At 49.5% G+C, this 21,530-nt stretch overlaps 1 protein-coding gene across 1 annotated transcript; it reads right to left on the bottom strand.

Annotated features, from left to right (window-relative positions):
• Positions 1 to 275: 275 nt before the first annotated feature.
• On the bottom strand, positions 276 to 21,354 carry CSF1R (colony stimulating factor 1 receptor). The gene is made up of 21 exons (XM_005231792.4): positions 21,171 to 21,354; positions 15,917 to 16,162; positions 14,846 to 15,130; positions 14,180 to 14,316; positions 13,264 to 13,423; positions 12,219 to 12,408; positions 11,043 to 11,158; positions 10,674 to 10,794; positions 9,798 to 9,988; positions 9,116 to 9,228; positions 6,920 to 7,046; positions 6,349 to 6,453; positions 5,917 to 6,027; positions 5,486 to 5,648; positions 4,833 to 4,933; positions 4,569 to 4,687; positions 3,679 to 3,801; positions 3,466 to 3,577; positions 3,049 to 3,148; positions 2,372 to 2,477; positions 276 to 1,874 (listed from the first exon to the last, which is right to left on the bottom strand). The coding sequence occupies exons 1-21, from the start codon at positions 21,217 to 21,219 to the stop codon at positions 1,743 to 1,745; spliced, it is 2,907 nt and encodes a 968-aa protein (XP_005231849.2). The 5' UTR covers positions 21,220 to 21,354; the 3' UTR covers positions 276 to 1,742.
• Positions 21,355 to 21,530: the final 176 nt, after the last annotated feature.

The following is a 21,530-nucleotide window of genomic DNA, read 5'->3' as shown; positions in this document are numbered from 1 at the left end:
CTTCTCTTCAGGGTGTGTTCAGTAGCCTGGGCTGGGGCTTCAGCTGCATCAAAGCCACTGCTGCAGGAGGTTCTGCCACAGTAAGCGTCAGTCTCTGGTCACCAGGGCCCTTCTGCGTCTACCCTGCCCTTGGCATTCCGCTGCCACATGCCCATCTCAAATGCGGTGACTGTTGTCACGTCATCACAATTGAAATTGCTCCCCCATTACATCCATGTGCAACAGGGCCTACTTCATTTTTTTTCTCCAATTACACACAGGCCACGCAGAGCCCAGCGCTTTAAAACCTTGCTTTTATTAAGTTTCTGCATTACACGAGATTGAATGGTTTTGAGAACTGGTAATGAGAAATGTGTCTGAGGAATTGGAGCAGAGCTGAAGGGTGTGAGAGGATGGACCAATGCATCACTTGTGCTCTGATCTGTTCCCCCCTGAGAACAATCCTTAAAGCCCTGGAAGAAACTTACTTTGTTAAACATCTTATTCTTTATAACGCTGACAGATACAAATACATTAGCTTTTTACTTAGTAAAGAGGAATGAATTGGTGTTAGCATAAAACCAGGTTTAATATAATCAGAAGTGGCTCATGATATAATTGCTCACAGTATGACAAATGCCACCTGTGATACAGGAGTTCTGTCTTGTAGTTTGCCTGAGCCCTGTCAGTGCTTGTACCTGGAATACTGATCCTTTGCCTATGGAATAAGGTGAAGCTAAGAAGGTTACTTAGCTACTTCTGATGGCTACACAGGACCAGGTAGCTGTGGCATTAGTAACCTAAAACAAGAGCTAGACAAGAAACAAGTTTAAGGGCATTAGGCTCCAGCTTATGGGAAAAAACAATAGCTGTACTATTAAAAATACACTCAGGAAGATATGTACAAGAACATGTCTGTAATCATGACAAAGGCAGTGATTGCTACATGTTTAATAATTCAGAAGTTTTGTAGGATGTGTTATGTTGATCATTTCCAGATCTGTTTAAGCTGCCATTCTTTCCTGGATTGGGTTGTGTCCAGTGCTCTTGTGGAAGGGCACTGGTTACTTCTGTGTTCTACCTGAGAGACAGCTGTCCCTCTGTCCTGTTACTGGGGCACAAGTTCACATAACTCTGGGGTTGTCTCCCCGAGCTTCACAAAACACTCCCTGCAGAAGCATCATCTGCAGAGAGGTAGATTGCATGAGGAAACACAGGCTAATGCATATTTAATGCCGAGTAGGGGGTTTACCTGTATCTGAACACTCACTCTGCAACATCCAGGGTCAGACTGACAAAGGGAAGAGAGCACCAAGAAAGAGGGCTGCTGCATGAGCAGTTCCAGCTTCAGGACTTAGTTCAGGACATGCTCATAAAACACAGGGGTTTAGTCATGTGAGTGACTTTTGGAAACTGCTTACTTGGCTACAACTAGTATTTGAAAAAAAAACAACCACCAACCTACAAAACCCAAACTCTCCACAGCCTCCTTGGGGGCTCTCTGTACCTTGTAGAGATGGAGCATGTTACCGTCCTAACAACTCTATGCTATGCTTGTGGTAAGACCTTGGGGACCCCATGGTGCGTCTTGGTTTTGAGTCACTCCAGCACTGTCCTTTCAGCGAGGGGAGGTGGTAACACTTGTATTTCGGAAATCACAGAGAGGAGGGCCAAAGCAGGAGGCCTGTGTCCTAGGGCAGGGCAGAACTGTGCACTCTGCAGAACTGGGAGGACTGGGATCTACCCTGGGGTGGTGGTACCAGCTAACAGAACTGATAGTTGTTGCTCTTAAGAAGGGGCTGGCCACTCTCCTCTTGCTCGCAGGACTCCTCACAGCAGCCAGAGGTATCGCAGCCACTGTCTTCCTCAGCAGTGGAGGGCAGGTTGGTGTAGTCCTTGAAAGCAAAAAAAGGAACACAACCCCATCCCACCTCAGGTGTGTTTCAGTCCCTCCAGTGGTGTACAACATCTGTTTCTGCACAGACAAGCAGCTGGGGATGCTAACTCACGCTGCCCTTTGCTGTGCCCACAGGGCAGGGCTAGCCTGCAGACAGCTGGTCCCAAGCCAGCGCACCTTTTGTCCGGCTGCACCCCAAATCCAGGGGAGCGGGGCAGGGCTGCTGCACTGGTACTTGTATCGCTGCCCATACTGCTGCCCGCAGGGGCTGCTCCAAAGCAGCTGCATTTCTTCATCTACCCTCCTTTGGTCACAGTGGGGAGTGACTTAACTGTTCAGCATGGGGAAGGTAGATGCCTCTCTGCACTTCCCACCAAGACTAAGCTGCTCCCATCAGTTAAATGTAAGGGTCACCACCAGGAAAGTTGCCCAGGAGCTATGTTCATGTAGGGGGAAAGCACCTGTCCCTTCCCCCTTCTCTCCATAGATTCTCACCTGCTCCTTCTGCGCCTCCAGCTCTTTCTGGATGAAGCAGCTGATCTGGTCAAAGGTAGGTCTCTGGGTGGGCTCCAGGCTCCAGCACGCCTGCATGATGCTGTACCTGCGGGGCCAACAGGGGCAGGGCAGTTACATGGCACTGCTGAAAGCTGCTTCAGGGTCTGCACCCCCAGGCCCTGCCTGTAAAACCCACGGTTGGTGCATGTGTAGTACTCTAGCAAAAGGTGAGCACAGAAGCAGATGAAGCAAACTAATTATCAAGTTTTGTGCTTGTGCCTCCAGTACTTTTTTCTTTAAGCTTAAACTCATTGTCCTGCTGTAAGCTGCTCAGGCCTGTCTTCTCATAGTCCTAGAGTCAAAAGTAGCTGACTGAAAAAAAAGAAAAACCCCTACAGAGTTCAGGAACGTAGACATCTAACATGAGCTCTCCCATCTTCATGTCCATAAACGGAGGAAATAGTGGACAGAGCATCGTAACAGACTGCCCCAGGTCCTGCTTTCCTAGGGGGACAAGGAGCAGCCTGGTAGGATCCAACCTGAACCTCAAGGGCAGAGGCACCCAGGACCAGCAGGCAGACCTGTGACCGGGGTCCCTGGGCCATCTCCCTGCGGGCCCACGAAGTGGTTCCAGCCACCCTGTCACCCATTGCGTGCACCTTGGCGCATCCACTCACATTTCCAAGGGAGCGAAGTCAGGCCTGGCCATCTGGTACCCCTGCTTCACCATGCGGTAGAACTTGCTGTTCACCACCATGCCTGGATACGGGCTTTTACCTGTGACGGCGACAGGAGCAGAGGTGGCTCTCAGATCAGCGGCTTACGGGGTTGCTCCAGCCTTACAGGATGGGAAGAGGCAGCCTGGGGCATCGCCTGAGCCAGCGCTGCTCCTCAGGGAGTTCTGAGTTAGAGCCAATTAGCCAGGATTCTTTGTTTTTAATGATCCCTCTGGAAGCATAACACAGTGTTTTAAGGCTGTGGTAAAACCTAGATTTTTGTCAACCCTCCTTTCTTGGAAACTTTTCTGCAGAAGTATTAGGGCAGTGGTAAGCCATGGAAAGCAAAAGATGGTTGCAAACTTGCTTCTTTCTTACCAAGGGAGAAGATCTCCCAGAGGAGGATGCCGTAAGACCACACATCGCTCTGCACTGTGTAAATGCAGTCAAAGATGCTCTCTGGGGCCATCCATTTCACGGGCAGGCGGGCCTGGAAGGGCAGAAAGTACTGCAGGCTGCGCCACCCTGTCCTTTGTGCTCCACCCAGCCCCTACCCTTGCACCCTCTTTTGTCCCTGTTTCAATTACTTACATTTCCTTTTACAACATAATTCGAGTCATTCATGATATCACGGGCCAGGCCGAAGTCACAGATCTTGGCTACCCGTCCATCTGATATAAGCACGTTCCTGGCTGCTAAGTCACGGTGGATGCACTGGGGAGAAAGAAGCACAACTGAGATCCAGACAACATGCGCCAGCAGTCCCAACTAATTCCCTATAGCCCAGGCGTGTCACTGAAACAACACTTATAGGGACAAGGGGGACGTGTACTGCTCGAAAAGCCCCTGTAAGAGGCACTGTGTCACATAGGAGGAGTATGGGCTCTTTCAACTTCATTTGCAATGCTAAGATGTGACATTTCATGCCATGTCCTTCAATCACATGGGGCTGTCATCTTCCCCAGGGGAGGAGGCTGAGAACCAGGGGCTGTTGACTGTTTCGGAGATGAGGATACAGTGTCGTACAGTTAATCTGTGATACTCTTTAAGTGGAGCCAGCTCTGGCAGACAGCTCAACAGCCGCTTTCAGTTCCTTGTCCCTGGGGCAGTGGAGAAGCTGTCAATGCGAGAAAGCTTCACATCGAAGTTCCTGACCTCATGTGAAAGCTGGGGAGAAAATGTTGAGACTAGCACAATGCACAGCCCTGAGTTACCCCCCCATAGCACTGCCCTGCTGCTATGGCCTGTCTGGAGCCTGTGGGAGACACATGCTCTGAAGGGAACACCAGTCACCATGGCTCAGCATGTCTGAACCCCATGAACAGAGCAAAGGGGCCCATTTCCAGCAGCAACTTGCTTGAGCTTGGCCACCCCATCCAAAAACATCCTGAGCCTCATGCAGATGGGATGGCTGGTGCCTGCTGGCTGGAGTGGTGTTTCCCAGTTGGGGTGCTGAGGGCAGTTGTCCTCTTGGCACTCACGTTCTTTGATGCGAGGAATGCCATGCCCTGGGCCACCTGGCTGGAAAACTGTAGCAGGTCAGAGAGACTGAGGGGACAGAGGTCCTCCCTGGTTTCATCTTCTTCCTCCGAGCTTTTCCCTGAAATTCAAAGCAAAGTTTTAGAGTTGCTGCAAACCTGTGGAGTAATGCAAGGTATGCTATATCATGGATCCCCAGAGCTAAACCAGACAGGATGGCCAGAATAAAGAAATCATGGAAACACAGAAATGAGCCTTTAACTCACCCCTAGCTTGCGCAGAATCTGATGACGCCGAAGATGATGATGATGACACAGGCTTCATTTCAACATATGTTTCCAAACCCTGGCTCGAAAAGCCACTGTCACTGAGTCAGAAGTAACAGAGATGGAGGCAGCCTGTTAGCAACCCTCCAGTAGTACCTTCTGCCTTTCTCCACACCCACTGAGAGAAGAAACCACATCCCTGCCTGCAGGAAGTGGCTGAGCTAGGGCTTAAGGGCAAAGGGAAAGTCTGCGTTGAGGCTGATTTGAAAAGGGGACCTAGGTGCCCTGTGGTATGGAGCTCCAAGTACTGCTCCCCTTTTGTCAAGGGACTGCCCGTGGCTGATGGGGAGCACTCAGCTTCTTGTCCTACAAAAGCCACGTGCCCAACAATTTAGATTGTGGAAGGGAAGACTGGACTGGAACCTGGATTTATTGTGGGATATTCAACACTTGTCAAAGACTGAAAAACTTGGAGAGGTAACTGAATCTAAACAAAGGCAACCCCACTGGTTTTTACAGCCTGGTGTTCCCCAAGTCCCCAGACCCTTGGCTTTAATATCTCTCCAGAACAGCTCTTTGCACACTTTGCCCAGCAGGTACCCAGGCCCTCCCTGCATTGCTCAGTCCTGTGGCCACCTGAGCTCTGCTCCTACCTGCGGATGTATTTTTTCTCTAGGTCAATGTTTTTGTAATCAGCAGCACTGTCTAAAGAGGTGTCCAGGGCAGAATCCTGGATAATGATGTATTCAGCCTTCTTCCGCAGAAAATTCAGCAGATCTCCATAGCGACAGTACTCAGTGATGACAAGGATTGGGCCTGGGAGAGAGGCAGAAGGGGTTCATTAAGAAATGATGCTGTGACCTGCCCTGAAGATCGCTTTCCCTGGGAGGGGCCGCAGAACCCATACTCCACATAAGCATATCTGGAAACGGCCAGCCCACAGGCCCTTGCAAAGCTCTAGGTTCAAAAAAAGACCACCAATCTCATCAGCTGTCTCTGTTGTGAGACTGAGGAGAAGTAAGAAAGAGCCTCAGAGCAGGCCATGGGAGGGGTCCATGGGGGAAGGAGGACTGGGGGATCCTACCTCCATAGGTACATGCTCCCAGCAGATTAACGATGTTCTCATGGTGTCCCAAATGACTCATGATCTTCAGCTCAGACATGAGAGCCTCCTGCTCATCTGTGTCTGCTGATGCTGCAAGAGGAGAAGGGCTGTGTGAAGGAGAGAGGGAGGGACATAGAAGAGATTAAGTGTGAGGACAGAAAAAGGTGCAGACAGAGATACGGAACAAAAGGAGGAGACACACTCAGAAAGAAAATTGTGTCCTCTGTGCCTCTGGCCACATGTGTCCACAAAAATGACAGCAGCATGATTCCAGCACCCAGTACTTGTCACAGAAACATCTAAAAGTAGATGTTGCAGCCTGGGAGCACCAACACATGTGGTAAACATGCATTACATCCTGCCCAAAGGAGCTTGGGGGATTTCAAACTTTGCAAATTGCTGTGGGCTTACACTTTAGCATCTTCACAGCCACTTTGAGGACTGAATCCTCTTTGCCCAGCCCAAAAGCGGTGGCTTCTACAACTTTTCCAAAGGCTCCTGCTCCAAGAGTTTTTCCTGCAGAGGGAAAAAAAGTATGCTTATAAAAATGCTTTACAGAAAAAGAGTGAGCAGTTGTCCTGCATGCAGGAGGATGTCTGCTGGGTGGGGATTCCTGCTAAGCCCAGACAAGATGACACATCCCTTGCTTAGGAGCTGGTTAACATCTGAGGGGAGCTCTACTGTGAGCAAAGAGGCCATGTTCAAACATGGGCTTACTAGCTCTGTGCATTAGGAATGACCCACAAGAGGAGGGACATGATCCTTTCAACCTTCCTCAGAGCAATGGAAGGCTGGAGCAGGTTGTACCCCAACATTTACCAGCTTGTGTGGAAGAGGACAGCAAGACCTAATTAAGGATATTACTGAAATGTCTGAATGCAGCTCTGGATATTGCCCAGTTGCTTTGGCTCTGTGTTTTGGAGCATTTCAGCTCTGCGGTGAGCTGCACACCACCAGGCAAGCAGCAAGGAAGGTTCCTTACCAAACTGGAGGTTATTCCTGGGAAACTCCCATTTTTCATTGTATGGCAGCTGAGTGGGATCAATAAAGATGTAGTTATTCCCTTCACAGGCCTCAATGATCTTCCACCGCACCTGGTACTTGGGTTTCTGTAAGGAGGAGAGTCCAGTTATCCAACGTTCCTCAAGTCCTGAGGGTTCCCCAGGCCCAGCGTGCACTCTAGCTCTCACCCCACAGGCACAGAGGGAAGACTTAGATTTCAGCCCATCAAATATTTCTTGCTTTGAACCTGGATTGAAAGAGGGGGACTTTGTCTGTACAGCCCAGTCCTTTTGCTCTTACGAAGTCCCTCCAAACCATCACCCATGACTCGAGGAGGGTCTCATGCCTCTTTTGTTTAGAAGTAGCGCGTTGCCCTCACTTGGGCTGGCAGAGCCAGCATATCGCACCAGACAAGTAGCTGACAGTGCCCAGCTGGTGCTGGAAGACGATGTCCCCACTGTGCCTCCTTGGTACCCTGGGTTGCTGAGCGTAGCAGAACAGTGGAGCTGGCCCAGCCCTGCTTCCCTTATGGGGAAAAAAATAAATGGAGAAAGAGAAGTAAGAATTTCTTCTCTTTTCCACGAATTGCAGGGCAGAAGTAGCCAGGCAAGGCAGAGAGAAGCAGTGCTGGAGCCTGTGAACAGAGGCAGTTGCCAGTTTGTGCTGGGTGCTGTCATTCACATTGAGAGGGCTAGGGAGCCAGCTGGAGGCACAAATACAGAGAAAGGCGGTGAAATAGCTGCGTACGAGAATACTGCATGTGGCCTTCGCTCCTGTACGAGGAGACAGGCAAGGACCTGCACCCCAGCAGGGCAAAGGTAGTCTCAGGTCTATGAACGCAGACGCAGGGAAGGATGGGTGGAATGACCACTGCTCTGATGAATCACCTTGTGCCCCAGCTACTGGGAGGTGTGTACTGAAATGCTTCTCCTTACCACTTCGCCTGGAGAGCTGCGGAGAAGGATGCAGCATATGAATAAATGCTCAAAGCTGGGTTTGCACAGGCATGAGGGACCATAACTGAGGCAAACAGATCCGCAGTTTTGATGCAAAGCATCTGTTTGTTTTCCCCCCACCACTGTTTCTTTTTAATTTGCCTGAGATTTGAATATCCATGCCCATGCAGGCTGTTGAAAAAGGCCCAGACAGGTTGCACCAAGCAGTACAGTTTCTGGTGGAGGTCCCTCATGCCACATGCACTCAGTTTACATGCTGTGGCCTGCTCCCAGAGGGTGAGCATTGCTTCTTTCTGCTCCACAATTCACCTGGCACTGCAGCAATCAGCTACGGCTTAAGAAGCCCATGGCTGAAGCAGGTAATATTATTTATAAACACGTCCTGCTTCTCTTGGGCTTGCAAGACCTTCCTAAAAGCTATTTCTTCAGAGCTGTGCTTACAAAACAATCCACCCTTCTCTCTCTCTGTCTCTGGACTACTGGCTAAAGACACCTCTGCCTGTGAAGCAGTAGGTGCTTGCCTGGGAGAGCACTCTGCTGGATCTTCTGACAACTAGCACAAGAACTTTGCTGCAAAATTTGCTGCCTTGATGGGCTGTCAAAGGAAAAGTGCCAAAAGGGAGAGCTGAAAACCAGGAGATTTTCACCCACTGATGAAGCAGAGGTGGCTACTAATTGATACAGTTTATAGAAACAACTAAGTAGGAATCCAACCAAATGCTGAAAATGAGTCTTGCAGAGAAAATGGGGCAAGTTCTTGCATAAAAATTGTGACCAAGTCTTCCTGGAGACAAACGCCTTCTAACATCATCCTGTTTCCCCATAAAGACTTTTTTTTTATAAAGTAGGGAGGAAAATAAAAAGTAGATGCAAGCTACAAACCACTTTTTTTTCCCTCCTTAATTCAGTCTGTGGATTCACTGACAACTGACAGCACAGAGTGAGAGCACCTTTGTCTGACACCAAGGAATATCCTCATTGACCTCGGGGCTACAAGACTGAGGGACCGGAGTGGGAGAGGTGTTAACACCAGATTTGATGTGTGAGCCTTGTCCTGCGGCAGCAAACCCCTGGGCAAAGTTGGGAGGCAATGGAGATGGAAGTAGCTTGCCTGGTACCTCCAAGCTGAACGCTCCCTGCCTATGGCTGCCAGCTGAGGCCCTGTGGTCTCTGAGGCTGGGCAGCCCTTGCAGCCCTTGCTATGCAGCAGGGAATCTGACCTGGTTGTACTTGTAGAGGAGGAAGAGGAGGAGCAGTAGCAGCAGGACCGATGTGCCTATGCAGGTGGAGAGAATGGGGCTGAAGAACTTGTTTGGGGGGGCCATGACACTTCCTAGAGGAACAAAAAAATGCGGATGAGTAAAACACTCATGTTTCAATCCCATCTCTGGGAGCATTTTGCCCAGCTGTTCACTTAGGCTTCCCCTGTACGCAATATAACCCAGCACTGGCCTCAGACACTCAAAAGAGCTGCTGGGAACTGAGGGAAATTCTTGACTCAAGGCTGCAACAGTTTCCTCTGTGAACCCCAGTTCCACACAAACAGCACCAGGTGACCAAGATATGTGCAGCAAGAACGGTCCCATCAAAAGATGCAATTCCTGGGCTCCAGTGGGCTGATAGACAGCTGACTGTGCTGCACCCTGGAGCTACACCCTGCAGTTGTAAGTCTTCGTGGCACAGCTCAGCCTTTGGCACCAGGCTACACCCAGCCAGAAATTCCCACATAGCTCCTAGGACCGGCAAATGCCAAAGCTTCCCACCTCCTGTGAGGATAGCGAGCTTGTGGAACCTATTCCACCTCTCTTGCAATACACTAAAGATATACACATATAGGAAAATGGGCCCTCAAAAGTCCCCAGATTCTCCCCCACTCTGCCAAGCTATCAGTTTGTATCTTACTGGTGATGGTGAGCGAGTGAAACATGTCAGAAGCATTTCCCTCTCTGTTAATGGCCACACAGCAGAAGGTGAAATTGTCACCCAGCTCCTGGAAAGGGACAACGCTCTCCACCTCCACCTCTCGGAACGGCAACACGTTCACCACCTGGGGACTGGAGTCATTCAATAGCAACCGATAGTCCTCGCTGTATCTGCAGAGATACCAAGCAGGAGAGACTGAGCATTCCTCTGCAGCACAGTCGCTCATAAATGAATCGGTGCCTGTCTCAGACTAGAGAGGAGGCGCAGGGGATTGGGGCTGCAGCTCTATGAGACGTTACTCGCCACCTGGTTAAAGACCTCTCCCTGAACACGGAAGTCCTGTATAGACAGGGCCTTAACTGCCTCCACATGACTACAGTTGTCTTCTGCCAGCAGTTCCCTCCTTGAATGGGGCTGGTACTGAGACACAGCAACCTCTGTCCAGGCAGCTCCAGTTCCATCACATTGTAGCTCAGTAAGCCTGTGTTCTGCAGAGCCTCAGACCTGCTGGAGGTCCCAGAAAGACAACTAGGACCAGCCAGGATGTAGCTCTACAGCAGCATACATCAAGGCATTTCAAATCATCCACATGTTCCTCAGAAAAGCATTGGAAAACATGAATCACAGGTGGTTGAACTCTTCAAGCTTACGACTTAGGGAATAGTACCTGCTCCCTGTCCTCAGACAGTCCTTAAGAACCACTTTTTTTAGCAGAGCAACATCCTTGTTGATGTTACTGAACAGACTCTGCTATATTGCCTGTAAGCAAGCCGACGTGGTGCTACTCAGCAAATAACAGCATCGCAAGGGCAAGTGCACACCTTGGAGGTCCTCAGTCTCCTGGGCATTTCTTACCTCTCAGAGTGAAGAGGGCACTGGTACCACTCAATGCGTGGGGCAGGGTAGCCGATGGCCATGCACTGAAGGATGCTGGAGTCATTGGCTGGCACCTTGATTTTGCAGATCCTTGGAGGAGCTGTTGGGGAAGGCACATAAACTGTGAATGCTATGATCAGAGGAAGAGCACATTCCTTGTGCTCTGATTTACTTCCCATGTGTGCAACAATAAAACACCAGGACGTAGGTTTGGGCTGGGTCCCAGACGCAGTCTGGCTGTGTGTCTGTGGGTGCTGGGCTGGAAGCACACGGGTACTGCACCCTACTTGCTGCCAGCTGGGTAGCAGCCTCAGGGCAAGCAAAGAATGGGCAAAGCCAAGCACTTACATTTCACAGAGATACTGAAGGTAACTGATGCGTTGGTCTCGTTGTTGAGGGCATAAAATGTATAGAGACCTCCCTCTCCTTCCTGCAGGCGGTTCAGGAAGAGTGTGTTGTTATACCTGCTCACACAGAGAGAGTAACCACCGTGAAGAAAGCTGTGCCGAGGAAACTCAAGCACTCACACAGCTCAGCAAGGTGCTGTTGCTTCCTGCTCCCTGCAGTGGGTGAACACATCCCAGCACTAAGCCCAGCCCACGAGAGGAGCCTGCTGCTTGCTTCTTCAGGGGAAGCAGGGAGGGTCTGATCTTTCTTAGAGGAAAGATCTCTTGCCACCAAGCGCACAGCATTTCTGAAAGGCTACAGGTGGGTGAATGCTCAGAAAGAAGCGTTTTACATCTAAATCATCACTTTTGAAGGGCCAGAATATGCCGGTCCTCCTGCCTTTGGCAGAATGAGTTATTCCTCCCATTTCTTAGCTCATCAAGTGCCCACTCCCCTCTGCCCCCAGCCCATTTCTCAGACCCCGATGCAAGAAAGTTTGCCCTAAAACCATCATGCTTGCCAAGAGGCACTTCCTCTTGTGTATTATTTTTTGGTTTCTAAGAAAATGAAAGGGGAATTGCCAAAACTCCCCAACAAATGGAATTATTCTCTTTCTTTCAGACTCCTTTTCTCCTCAGTTGTCTGTAGGCTTTGGAGGAGCAGGTCTGTGCCCTCCATCAGGTCTTATCCACACAGTGATGTTTCTGGCTTCTCTTGACATGGGGCATACAGTGCCCCTTGGTACATACACTCTCCAGACTTCAAGGCATGGGACAGGTCTGAGAAGCAGCAAGGGAATTAGATTGTTTTGTACTGTTCATTTACCTCTGCAATTTCTTCCTGCAAGGAGAGTGTGAACTTGAACAACCAGACCACTAATGTAATACTGTCTTCCACAACATTTTCTAAAGAGAAAGCTGCCAAGTCAGACAGAGGTGGTGTCCCCCTTAACCTGATCAGACCTGCTCACTGTGGCTTGTTAATAATAGTGGAAAGATAAGAAAGGCAGAACAGTTTCCCTCTTTGAAACCAGAGAGTTTTCTGTCAGCCAGTAGCATGAGATCTGCTTGTCTCACAAGGAAAAAACATTGTTGGAAACATGTCGTGGCCAGTGTAGAAGAGAGAGAGAGCACATACCAGTTGTTTCCAGAGATCATTACGCCCTTGGATGTGGTGGTCTCAGAGTTCTTCAAGGGATTTGTGTGCTCCCAGCCCCAGTGAAGAAGTTTTGGGTAAGCCTCGATGTGGACTTGCAGCTCCAGACTCTCTCCCAAAGCAATCTCCTGGCTGGCGGCTTGCACTGGGGTCAGGAACACATAACCTCTCTCTGTGGGATGGAGAGCATGACCATCAGCAGTCATGTCCAGAGACCTGAAACAAGCTTATACCAGCTTCACAAATGGGCCATTACTGGAAAAGGCAGGCTCAGCTGGGAGACCGCAGGAGGGAATGAGGCCTTACACAGATTAAGTTGCCAAAGGAATGCTTTTAAGTTGCTGCTTTGTCATGGCAGCTTGGATTACACTCTGCCTGAGGAGAGATAGAAAATCTTAGAGAACTTTCATGGGGAAAGATATGCACGAAGCTAAAACTGTATCTTCTGATTGTCCATAGACAACAGGCCCTTTAGCTAAACTCCTGGCTTCTCACTTAGAAACAACTCAGACCAAGCCTTCTTTCTGAGCCATGGTATGCAGTGGCTTTGGATCATCAGCAAACACCAGCCTAGAAGCTGCAAGGATGAATTTTCTGTCTTGAGATACAAGCAAGTGTATAATAAACTTGAGTCCTTTTATGTGGATTGTTATTGGATGAGACAAAGATCCATTCTCTACTCATGTGGCTTGCCCTTCCTTCTAGCCAGCCTTTCCTGGTCTTCAGGATAACCTTGCCCATTCTTTTTTTTTATCTTACAGCTATTTATAAACACACAGAAACTGAGAAGAGCTTTCCAATTTTTCATCCAGAATCCAAAAAATTTCCTCCTGCCTCTCAAGACAGTGAAGGGAACACCAGTTCCTTTCCCAGCAGCAACACGGTTTCTCATGTGAGCCTTCAGGCACAAGCAAGAATGATGTTTCCAACCACAACACTAGCAACAAGATGGAGGCAGAAGCGACAAATACTCAAGTCTAGGTGTGATTCAGCCCACACCTTGCTGGTCTTTTGGAGAAGCACTCACCTACTACCTGAAGCATTGTCGAGGCATTCCTGAAGCCTGCTGAATTGTTAGCTATACAAGTGTATTTCCCACTATCTTCCATGGTCACTGCTGGAACAGACAGGATGTCGCTGATGAAGTAGTTCTCATTTTCAAAACTAGGCTTTTTAGTTCTCCTGACCTGTCAGGCAAAGAAGGAACATTAGGCATTTTCTTGGAAGGGCAGAGGATGGAACTGAGTATTTACGACAAGTGTACCCAGCCCCTCCTGTTCTGGACTACTAAGCTTTGTTGTAGAGCCCCTGCCGCTGAAAGCCATCTGTGAGGAGACCAAGAGGCATATTAAACCTGGGTGTTCAGGGCAGATATTCCAGAGCAATTAGGCTTACAGCTGTTGTTAGCCTTCTGACCATAAGCTGGCTTTACAAGATGTGTTTTAATCACACAAGGTGTATTATTTCAACTCCTTAACAAAGGCATCAGATATAATGAGGACTTCCAGCAAACCTTATCTAACCATCTAGCAGTTAAAAGTCAGCACAACAGATTTTTGAAATGCGTTCCCTTTCTTCACCCATCTTTTCTCCAGGGAACTGTGTGTCCTGGACTTGTTTGCTGCCTTATAAGCCCTGGCAGAGCTGGGTGGATAGATGTTGCCGTAGTAGGTATTGTGGCTCCTGCCCAATGAACTCAGCTGAAACAACATACTTCACTTCTCTCTTACAGCAAGGTCCTGACAATGGGCAGGTGTTTCTTAACCCTGTGTCATCCTAAGGAAGGAATGGCCATATTCAGATTTCTACGGCTTTTTCGAATAGCTGCTTTGGTTGGGCAGTTCAAGGCTTTGCTGCAGGTGACTTGGGTCTGGACAATTCTTACCACCCTGTGTCTCAGTTTCCAGAAAAGCCCTATAACCCCTTGAAGCTGCAAAACTTACGTTTTTTGCTGTTGTCACCCATCTGATGTCATACTTATGGGATGGAGCAATTACTCTGCAAGTGACTTGGAAAGGTTCACCCACAATTCGCACATGGTCTATAGGGTCCATCATCACTGATACAGGCTTCTCCAGTGCTACATAAAGGCAAGCAGGGAAAGATTCAGTGTCAGCTGTCCAGTGACCCCATGTGCTTTGGAGACTCCCTAGGGCCTAGATACCTTCTCCTTTCCATCCTCTTCAGTCTCTCTACCCCCAGCCTTCTCCTTCCCTAGCAATCATCCCTCCTTTTTGTGCATGTGTCTATGGGAAGCAGTGCAGGCAGGGGAGAGCACAGCAGTCAGCACTATGGGTTGAAAGGGAAGGGGAACCTTCTGCCATGGTTACACCCAAGCATCAGAGCCTGAGGACCTGCAGAACATCAGGGAGATAGGCTGGCTTTTTACTCTTTTCTGTGATAGCGCCTGCAAAGATTTGGACGCTGCTGAACCCATGGAGACCCACCTGAAGGAGCCAATTTGCCAGAGCATAATGGAATTCAAATACCCTTTAAAGATTGCAGGTTCATAAGGTCTTTCCTGCCACTGGTGAGGAGCTTTTCCTTATCTACCTACTAACTTAGCTATTGCTGTCTCCCCGAGGACAGCAGCAACCCCAACCCCTTACCTTCTTCCACAATCAGCCTTATTCTTGATGACTTCTTTATTTTTCCATTTATCACTGCTTGGCATCGGTAAAAGCCCTTCTGTTCGCTTTGCACATTGAATAGTGTTATTCCTTTCTCATTACTGAAAGAATAGTTGGTCCCAGGTGAGAGATGAGATGTTTCATCCATTGTCAGTGTCACACTGGATCCGTACTCAGGGGCCGTGATAAGACAGGGGAGCTCAGCATTACTGCCTCTGGTCACAAAGATCCGGAAAGTTGGGGTGTACCAGACATTACTAGGATCTAAAGAGGGGACAAGGTAGGCCAGAGAACGGGATTAGAAAAGGCATCAAAGCTGAGAAACACATTCCAGCAAAGGCAAGTCTCCAGCACCACTGCACAGTGGGAGTTCGACGCTGGGGCAGCCCTGCTCAATGCCTGCCTGACTCAGCCTCCAAAAACTCACACAAGCAGCCCAGCTCCAGCTAAGGCGTTAGAGGGGAGCACAGCAATCAACTCACAAACGTACATAGGCAAGAGAGGCGGAGAAGTATGCTCGCTTCTCAACTTTTCACCAAGGTGTTAGCTTTATTTATCAGACCTCCAGCTTCCCAGTCCAGGACAGTGTCTCCAGGACAAGGAAAGGAGTGAACTCAAGTGGTGGAGCTACCACAGTGTAACTTCTGGGGTAAAAGAATATTTGGGGTTCAGGTCCTGTTGTGAGGATGAAAGTCATGTGATTCCCTTATCTAGGGTGCTGGCAATACAGTTCTCATTTCAGTGCTCATTCCAACATTGAACAAATTTTCAACCCTGTTTTTTCAGGAAGGGAAGCCAAGGTAAACTGAGGGAGAGGTCCAGGCCATTCCCACATATGCGTGAGGTGCAGCTGCGTACTCTGCCCTAGTGCTCCAGCCATGGGCACGGTTTTACATGGGCTTACATGTTTGTGGGTGAGCCCCTGCCACACTAGGAGCCTACACTGCTCCCCGAACACATGTACAACCACAGCCATAGAAAGGACCCAAGCGATGGCTGTGCTCCCTGAAAGGAGGCCATTGTGCCAGCAGAAGAGGAACGCATGTCTACCTCGCACAAACAGATGCACAGTTGCAATGCCCTTGTCACTGCTGTTGACATAAGCACACTTATAGGTGCCTGTATCCCTGTAAGTGGCCTTGAGAATACTGAGTGTGCTGCTGGTGTGGTTGCTGAATGCATCCTTTTGGCTTTTCCATTCAACTTCAGACTCTCCTGAGCAGCGCAAGATGACTGGATCACCCGTGTTGACAACCAGAGCAGGGAGGTCAGGGCTGATCAAGGGGGACGCTGAGCCTACAAAAGAAAAAGAGAGGATGCAAACATGATCCTTAAAGATGCTCTGTTGGATTTCAGTCTGGAGCATGGAGTAGCTCAACATCAGGAAGAGATTGAGCTTAGGATTCAGACAAGCTTTTCAGTTCATATCACTCCAGCCATTCCCAATACCACCAGACCAATATGGCCTGATACTCCAAGGAATGAATTTCCAGGAAGAGAGAAAACCCCACAAGTGAACATAGAGCACTGGGACAGGAAAAGCAATCATCTGGAGCCAATTAGGTCAGATGTTGGCCTGGAAAATTTTCCTGTCAGGTTTTGCCTCTTCTTGCAATGGTTTTCCTTTTGTGGCAGAGCTGGAGCTACTATATGAACTTGGTTAGCCCATAACACCATTTGGTGAAGTTTAAATTTAATCTCTGTTAGTATGATGGCACTATGATGAGATACAGCAGACACGGAAAGCTTCTTTCATGTCTGAGAGGATCAGAGCAGGAGGTCAGTGCATGCCCTTGGCTTTTTGGGTGCCAGGCACTGGATTTTGAAGGACACCTACTTATGCCTTACCACAGTCACACAGTACATTCTCCTTGCAGATATTACCAAAATGTTACGAAGTGAGTCAGCATTACTATCCCTATTTGGGGGTAGGAAACCAAGGCTCATGAAAGCCCACAGCTGCAGTTGTACATACAGCACACCAGGCCATGCCGACACTGGCAGTTCAACGCAGCTGGATTTCTGATGCCATCTTTACTTTGAAGATGGCTTCTCTGCTGGCTGAATAAAGGGGAACCAGGGTCCCCAGTCCAGCCTTTTGTGTCAGAAGGAAATATTTTTTTTCCTGTTTTGCCGCATCAGCGAGTTCTTTGAGTCACTACCTATATTTAGGGTGGGGGGGGGGAAGTGAGAAATGAATCAGTGCCGCGGGGCTAGGGAAGAAGTGGTACTACCACCCCCACGCCAGGCCTTTGGGGAGGACAGGAAACACATTGCAAATGGCTATCTGTGCTTGGGGGGCTCTGCATCCCCCTCCGGCCCCTCTCCAGGGCTATTCTCCCACTTCTGCTTTCCCTCCCAGTTGCTAACCCATCCACACATCTTAAAGGGACACACACACAGGTTCAAATAAAACTAAATATAAAGGTAGCCGACCAATTTACCAATTTGTTGCTTTTTGCAGAGGAGGTCACCATAGGCAGTGCTCCTCCAGGGTGGCAGCAGCAGAAACAAGGGCTGAGTTTGGTCTTGCGATGCCTCAAACTCTGCAGTAGACAGCTCTGGACTCCCAGGAGCTCTTTAGTTGAAAGATTTGTTGTCCAAATGAACATAAAAGCTCTAACTTTTCAGGAAGCAGGAGAGGGTAAAGCACCCTATAACGGCACCACTAGTCCAGCTGCACTTGCATATCCTTCAAAGGGAAGGGGAGCAGTGGCCAGATGATGCAGCCCTGGTCACAGGGAGAAGAGAAAGCTGCTACTTCTGGTCATGGGTAGCAAAGACTGTTTAAAGCAAATCTGTGCCTAGGTGCTGCCTTGGACACTGTCCCTGTAACACAGCCAGCAGAAGCAGAACACACCTATCCTCATGCACCCCTGCTCACAGCTCATTTAGTGAGGAAGACTATGTCTAAGGTACCAACATATGTCCTGTGCTACCAGCTGTGCTCAGGGCTGTAACACCAGAGCCCATCCATCAGAACTCAAAGAGCATCTTTTAAGCGGTCCTGAGCTGATGCCTCCCTCCACTTAACAAAGGGTCAAGAATGAGACTCAAGACCCTGGAGAGCATTGCAGGTGCATGACAACAATATAGTTGCCCAGAGGAAACCCAAACAAGGCCTGGATCAACTCTCAAACCCTGTTGGAAGAAACAGAGGACAGGGAGCTTCAGAGTATGGAATATTTGACGTTTTATCTCCATGTTGTGGGGTGGGTTTTTTTTTGTGATGCTTCTATCTTTCTGTGGAAAGATTAAAAGCCTCATTTATTCCCATAGCAGAGAAAAAGATATCCCAGAATCCTTTAAAACCACATTTTCCACACGTCTGAGGTACAATGTTCCTCCCTTTTTGCTAAGCTGCATCTTGTAGCAGGGCTTGACACATTTCTGTTGCTATAACTCTGTCACTGGACGCTTTTCCCTCACCTACTCTCCACTTCAGCTATCCCTCCACATCCAAGGTTTCAGCACCATTTGATGGGGCAGCCAAGCTCCGTGACTCAGAACTGTGTTCAGATTGGCTCAGGGAAAGACCATGTTATAACTGGTCCTTGGTTTGTCCACAACAGGACAAGAAAAACAAGAGTCATGTCACTCTGCATCCTTGTTGTCATCAACTCTGGTTACTACTGAGATGCTATGGTCAGAAAAGGCTCAGGATAGGTACTCTCCATAACAGTGCAGAAGCCAGCAGCCTTCAGATTATCACTGGAGACTCCTGTCAATGGCACAACCACCACACAAGCAGAGTGAGGACAGACAGGGCAGAGCCACTAAATGCAGGACAATGCCAGGTGAAGGTCACCCAAGCATCCACACCTTCATGTGCGCCATGTGTGCTGGGGGATGAGACAGACCAGCATGTCCCTTTCCAGAATGGGGAAGCAGGGCTGCTGGAGGAGGCTTTCTCCCTGCTGACCAGTGTGCAATCTTGCACGAAGCCCAAGGATGTCTCTTTGCTGCTCTCCAGCAGCTTCCGCAGCATTACCAGTAACTGCTGGCCAAAGGTTTTACCACACTTTGGTTGTGTAACCATGACCTCTAGTTACAGCTGCAGGCTCTGTCCCTGCCTCTTCCATGCCCGTCAAAACATACTTTCCTCTGCTGAGGGTTTGGAAATGGTGAGGAAGGAGACCTGAAGGCTGGTAAGACAGATGATCAAGAATCTTACCACAAAATCCAGTCATCAGGACCTTGACATGATCCTGGGGGATAACCAGCCTAAGATCCGGCCCTGTGAGGGACCCATACCAGGCCTGAGCTCTCCTCTCAATGATGGCAAGGAAAAACTTCTTTTCTGAGGACACATACCTTCACCAGAGCCATCGCCTACAGTATCAGGGGGGCAAGGAGTGGGGAAAAGGGTGCTCATCACATCTCTGCCTGGGGCTTCTACCTCAAAAGTTTAGATTAATCCACAATAAGAAAACAAAAGAAACCCAGGAAGACCTCTCAAGACGGCCAAGAACACAGATGTGAGCTGATCAGGTTTCAACTCTTTGCTCTGCTTGACCTGAAGCTGAGATTTGAGCACCTGACATTCCCCCAGCAAGAGCCCCCATCAGACTGGTCATACCACGTCACCCTGGGAACTCTCAGAAGATGCACTTGCAATCCAAGAGGTATGAGAAGGAAGTCAGGCTCTTGCTTGACTAGAGGCTGTTGCTTTGGGCAACCTTGACATGCTGCAGATGGCCAACAGCGTGGTACTCAGACAAATGTGTGTCTTAACACCCTGACATGGCAGACAGGCCTGATGAGCATGTCACAGCTAGTCACCTGCAGTGCTCAGTGCCTCGAGAAACCTTCTGAGAGATCCTATCAGCTATTGTTATGATCTCTTGCAGATTTGTCAGACCTGCCTAGCCTCTATTATCTTAAAAAAAACCGTATGAAATTAAAAATCCTGCAGCCTTCACAATCCAGATCCTAGCACAGCAGACCTGGAAAAAGCCTGCTCAGCACGTCAACGATGTGACTTGAAGCGAAACACCATGCAGTGCAACAGCAAGAGGGATACAAATTTCCTGGGCTGAAAATACAAACACTGCAGTGGCTCAAGAGTGGCTCAGACACTGCCTCCCCGTTACATCTGTTACATACTGAATGCTTTCCCCCCAACGCTGCCCCCTTTCAGGGGGAACTTCACACCAGAGTCTCGTTGTGTCCCCAAGCAAACTCCAGAGGAAAATGAAAGAAAGTGCCACAAAAGACCTGAGAGGCTGCCAGCACTTGACGTAAGATTAGTAATACTGGTTTCTGTCTGTTTGGTTGAAAACCTCAAAACAGGTTTAGTGACTCTTTCTTGAGGTTGATGGGTTATTGCCTCTTGGCCATCCCCGCAGCCTCAAAAACCAGGCGTATTCACCTTTCCCTTGGTTCCTTTGGTTACCCTTGGCTGCCTGAGGTCAGTTTCCACCACATCCTGGCTCTATACCCTGTCATGTGTGCCAGCCGCACAAGAAAACAGCAGTTGTCAAACATCTCCAACTGGGCATGAGGTACATTGGAAGGACTGGTGCAGCAGACTTTCCCCACTCTCTCACCTGCAGGCCAAGCACCTCCAGCTCTTGCCCCATTTGGGCAAAGCGTTATTTCAGAGACTGCTTCCCTCAGGAGACCCCACTGAACCTCTCCTTCCTCCTAATCCCTGCCCAGACCCTAACAGTGGGAAGCTTCCCTTTCCCATCTCCCCACTGCTGAGGGTCTTCCTGCGCTACATGCACCTTTCCACAGCCCTTGGCCTTACCCTGGCAGCACTGCAGGCAGCCAAGAGCAAGCCCTCAGCACCGCTGGGCTCCAGAGCCAGCTCGGACTAGCAACACACCCTCTTTCAACCACTGTCATCCCTCTATAGTGACAGAAACTCTTGATTGTCTTCAGAAATCTGCTACAGCCAAGTCTGCACTAAATGCCAAGCCGGTGTCCCTTCCCTGCTGTGCCATGGAGCAGACACGTTCTCTTGCCAACTCCCTACCCACACCAAAGTTCCTTGAACCTGCCCACAGCAGCAGTAGCTACTTTATGCAGCAACTTCCAGAAACAGGGACCATCCCAGCCTATGGCAGGCTTTTGGTAGACATGAGTGGGAGCCAGGCTTCACCCTCCACCACCAAGAGCTGAGTGTCCATTAACCCAACTTCAGCATTGCCCCATCCCCACCGAGGCTACCACCCATCCTCGCCCCAGGAGGGACCGAGCACTCGCACCGCACACCCAGAAGACCCCTTGCCATACCACAAAACTGCCCCAGAGTGATGTGGAGACACCAGAGGGCTTTGAGGTGGGCCAATAGACCTACCATGCCAGATGCCAGCTGTGGTGAGCAGCAGGAGGAGAGCAGGGCCCATGTCCCCAGGGACCACCGTGCCCCCAGCGCGAAGTAGGGAGGCGGCTGAAGGATCCTCTCAAGCAGCGAGCACCTCTCCTTGTGGGCACCGTCCCCAGCACTCCCTCGGTGGGAGCTTCTCCTTTCTGAGATGACCACAAGTTAAGAAATTCCCTTTTTTTTGTTGTTTGTTTTTGAAATGGGGGGGGGGGGGGGGGGGAAGCAATGTTTTGAGACGTCACTGGTGACAGAGGGCCTTGGCAGAGGTGGGACCGGGCATGCACCCCACTGCAGGGCCACCCTCCCACCTCAGAGGGGCTCAGCCTCAGGCAC

Source organism: Falco peregrinus, chromosome 8, assembly GCF_023634155.1.
Source record: "Falco peregrinus isolate bFalPer1 chromosome 8, bFalPer1.pri, whole genome shotgun sequence".
NCBI classification, from domain to species: domain Eukaryota; kingdom Metazoa; phylum Chordata; class Aves; order Falconiformes; family Falconidae; genus Falco; species Falco peregrinus.
Note: the sequence above shows the minus strand (reverse complement) of the source record. Positions and strands in the feature narration are given on the sequence as shown.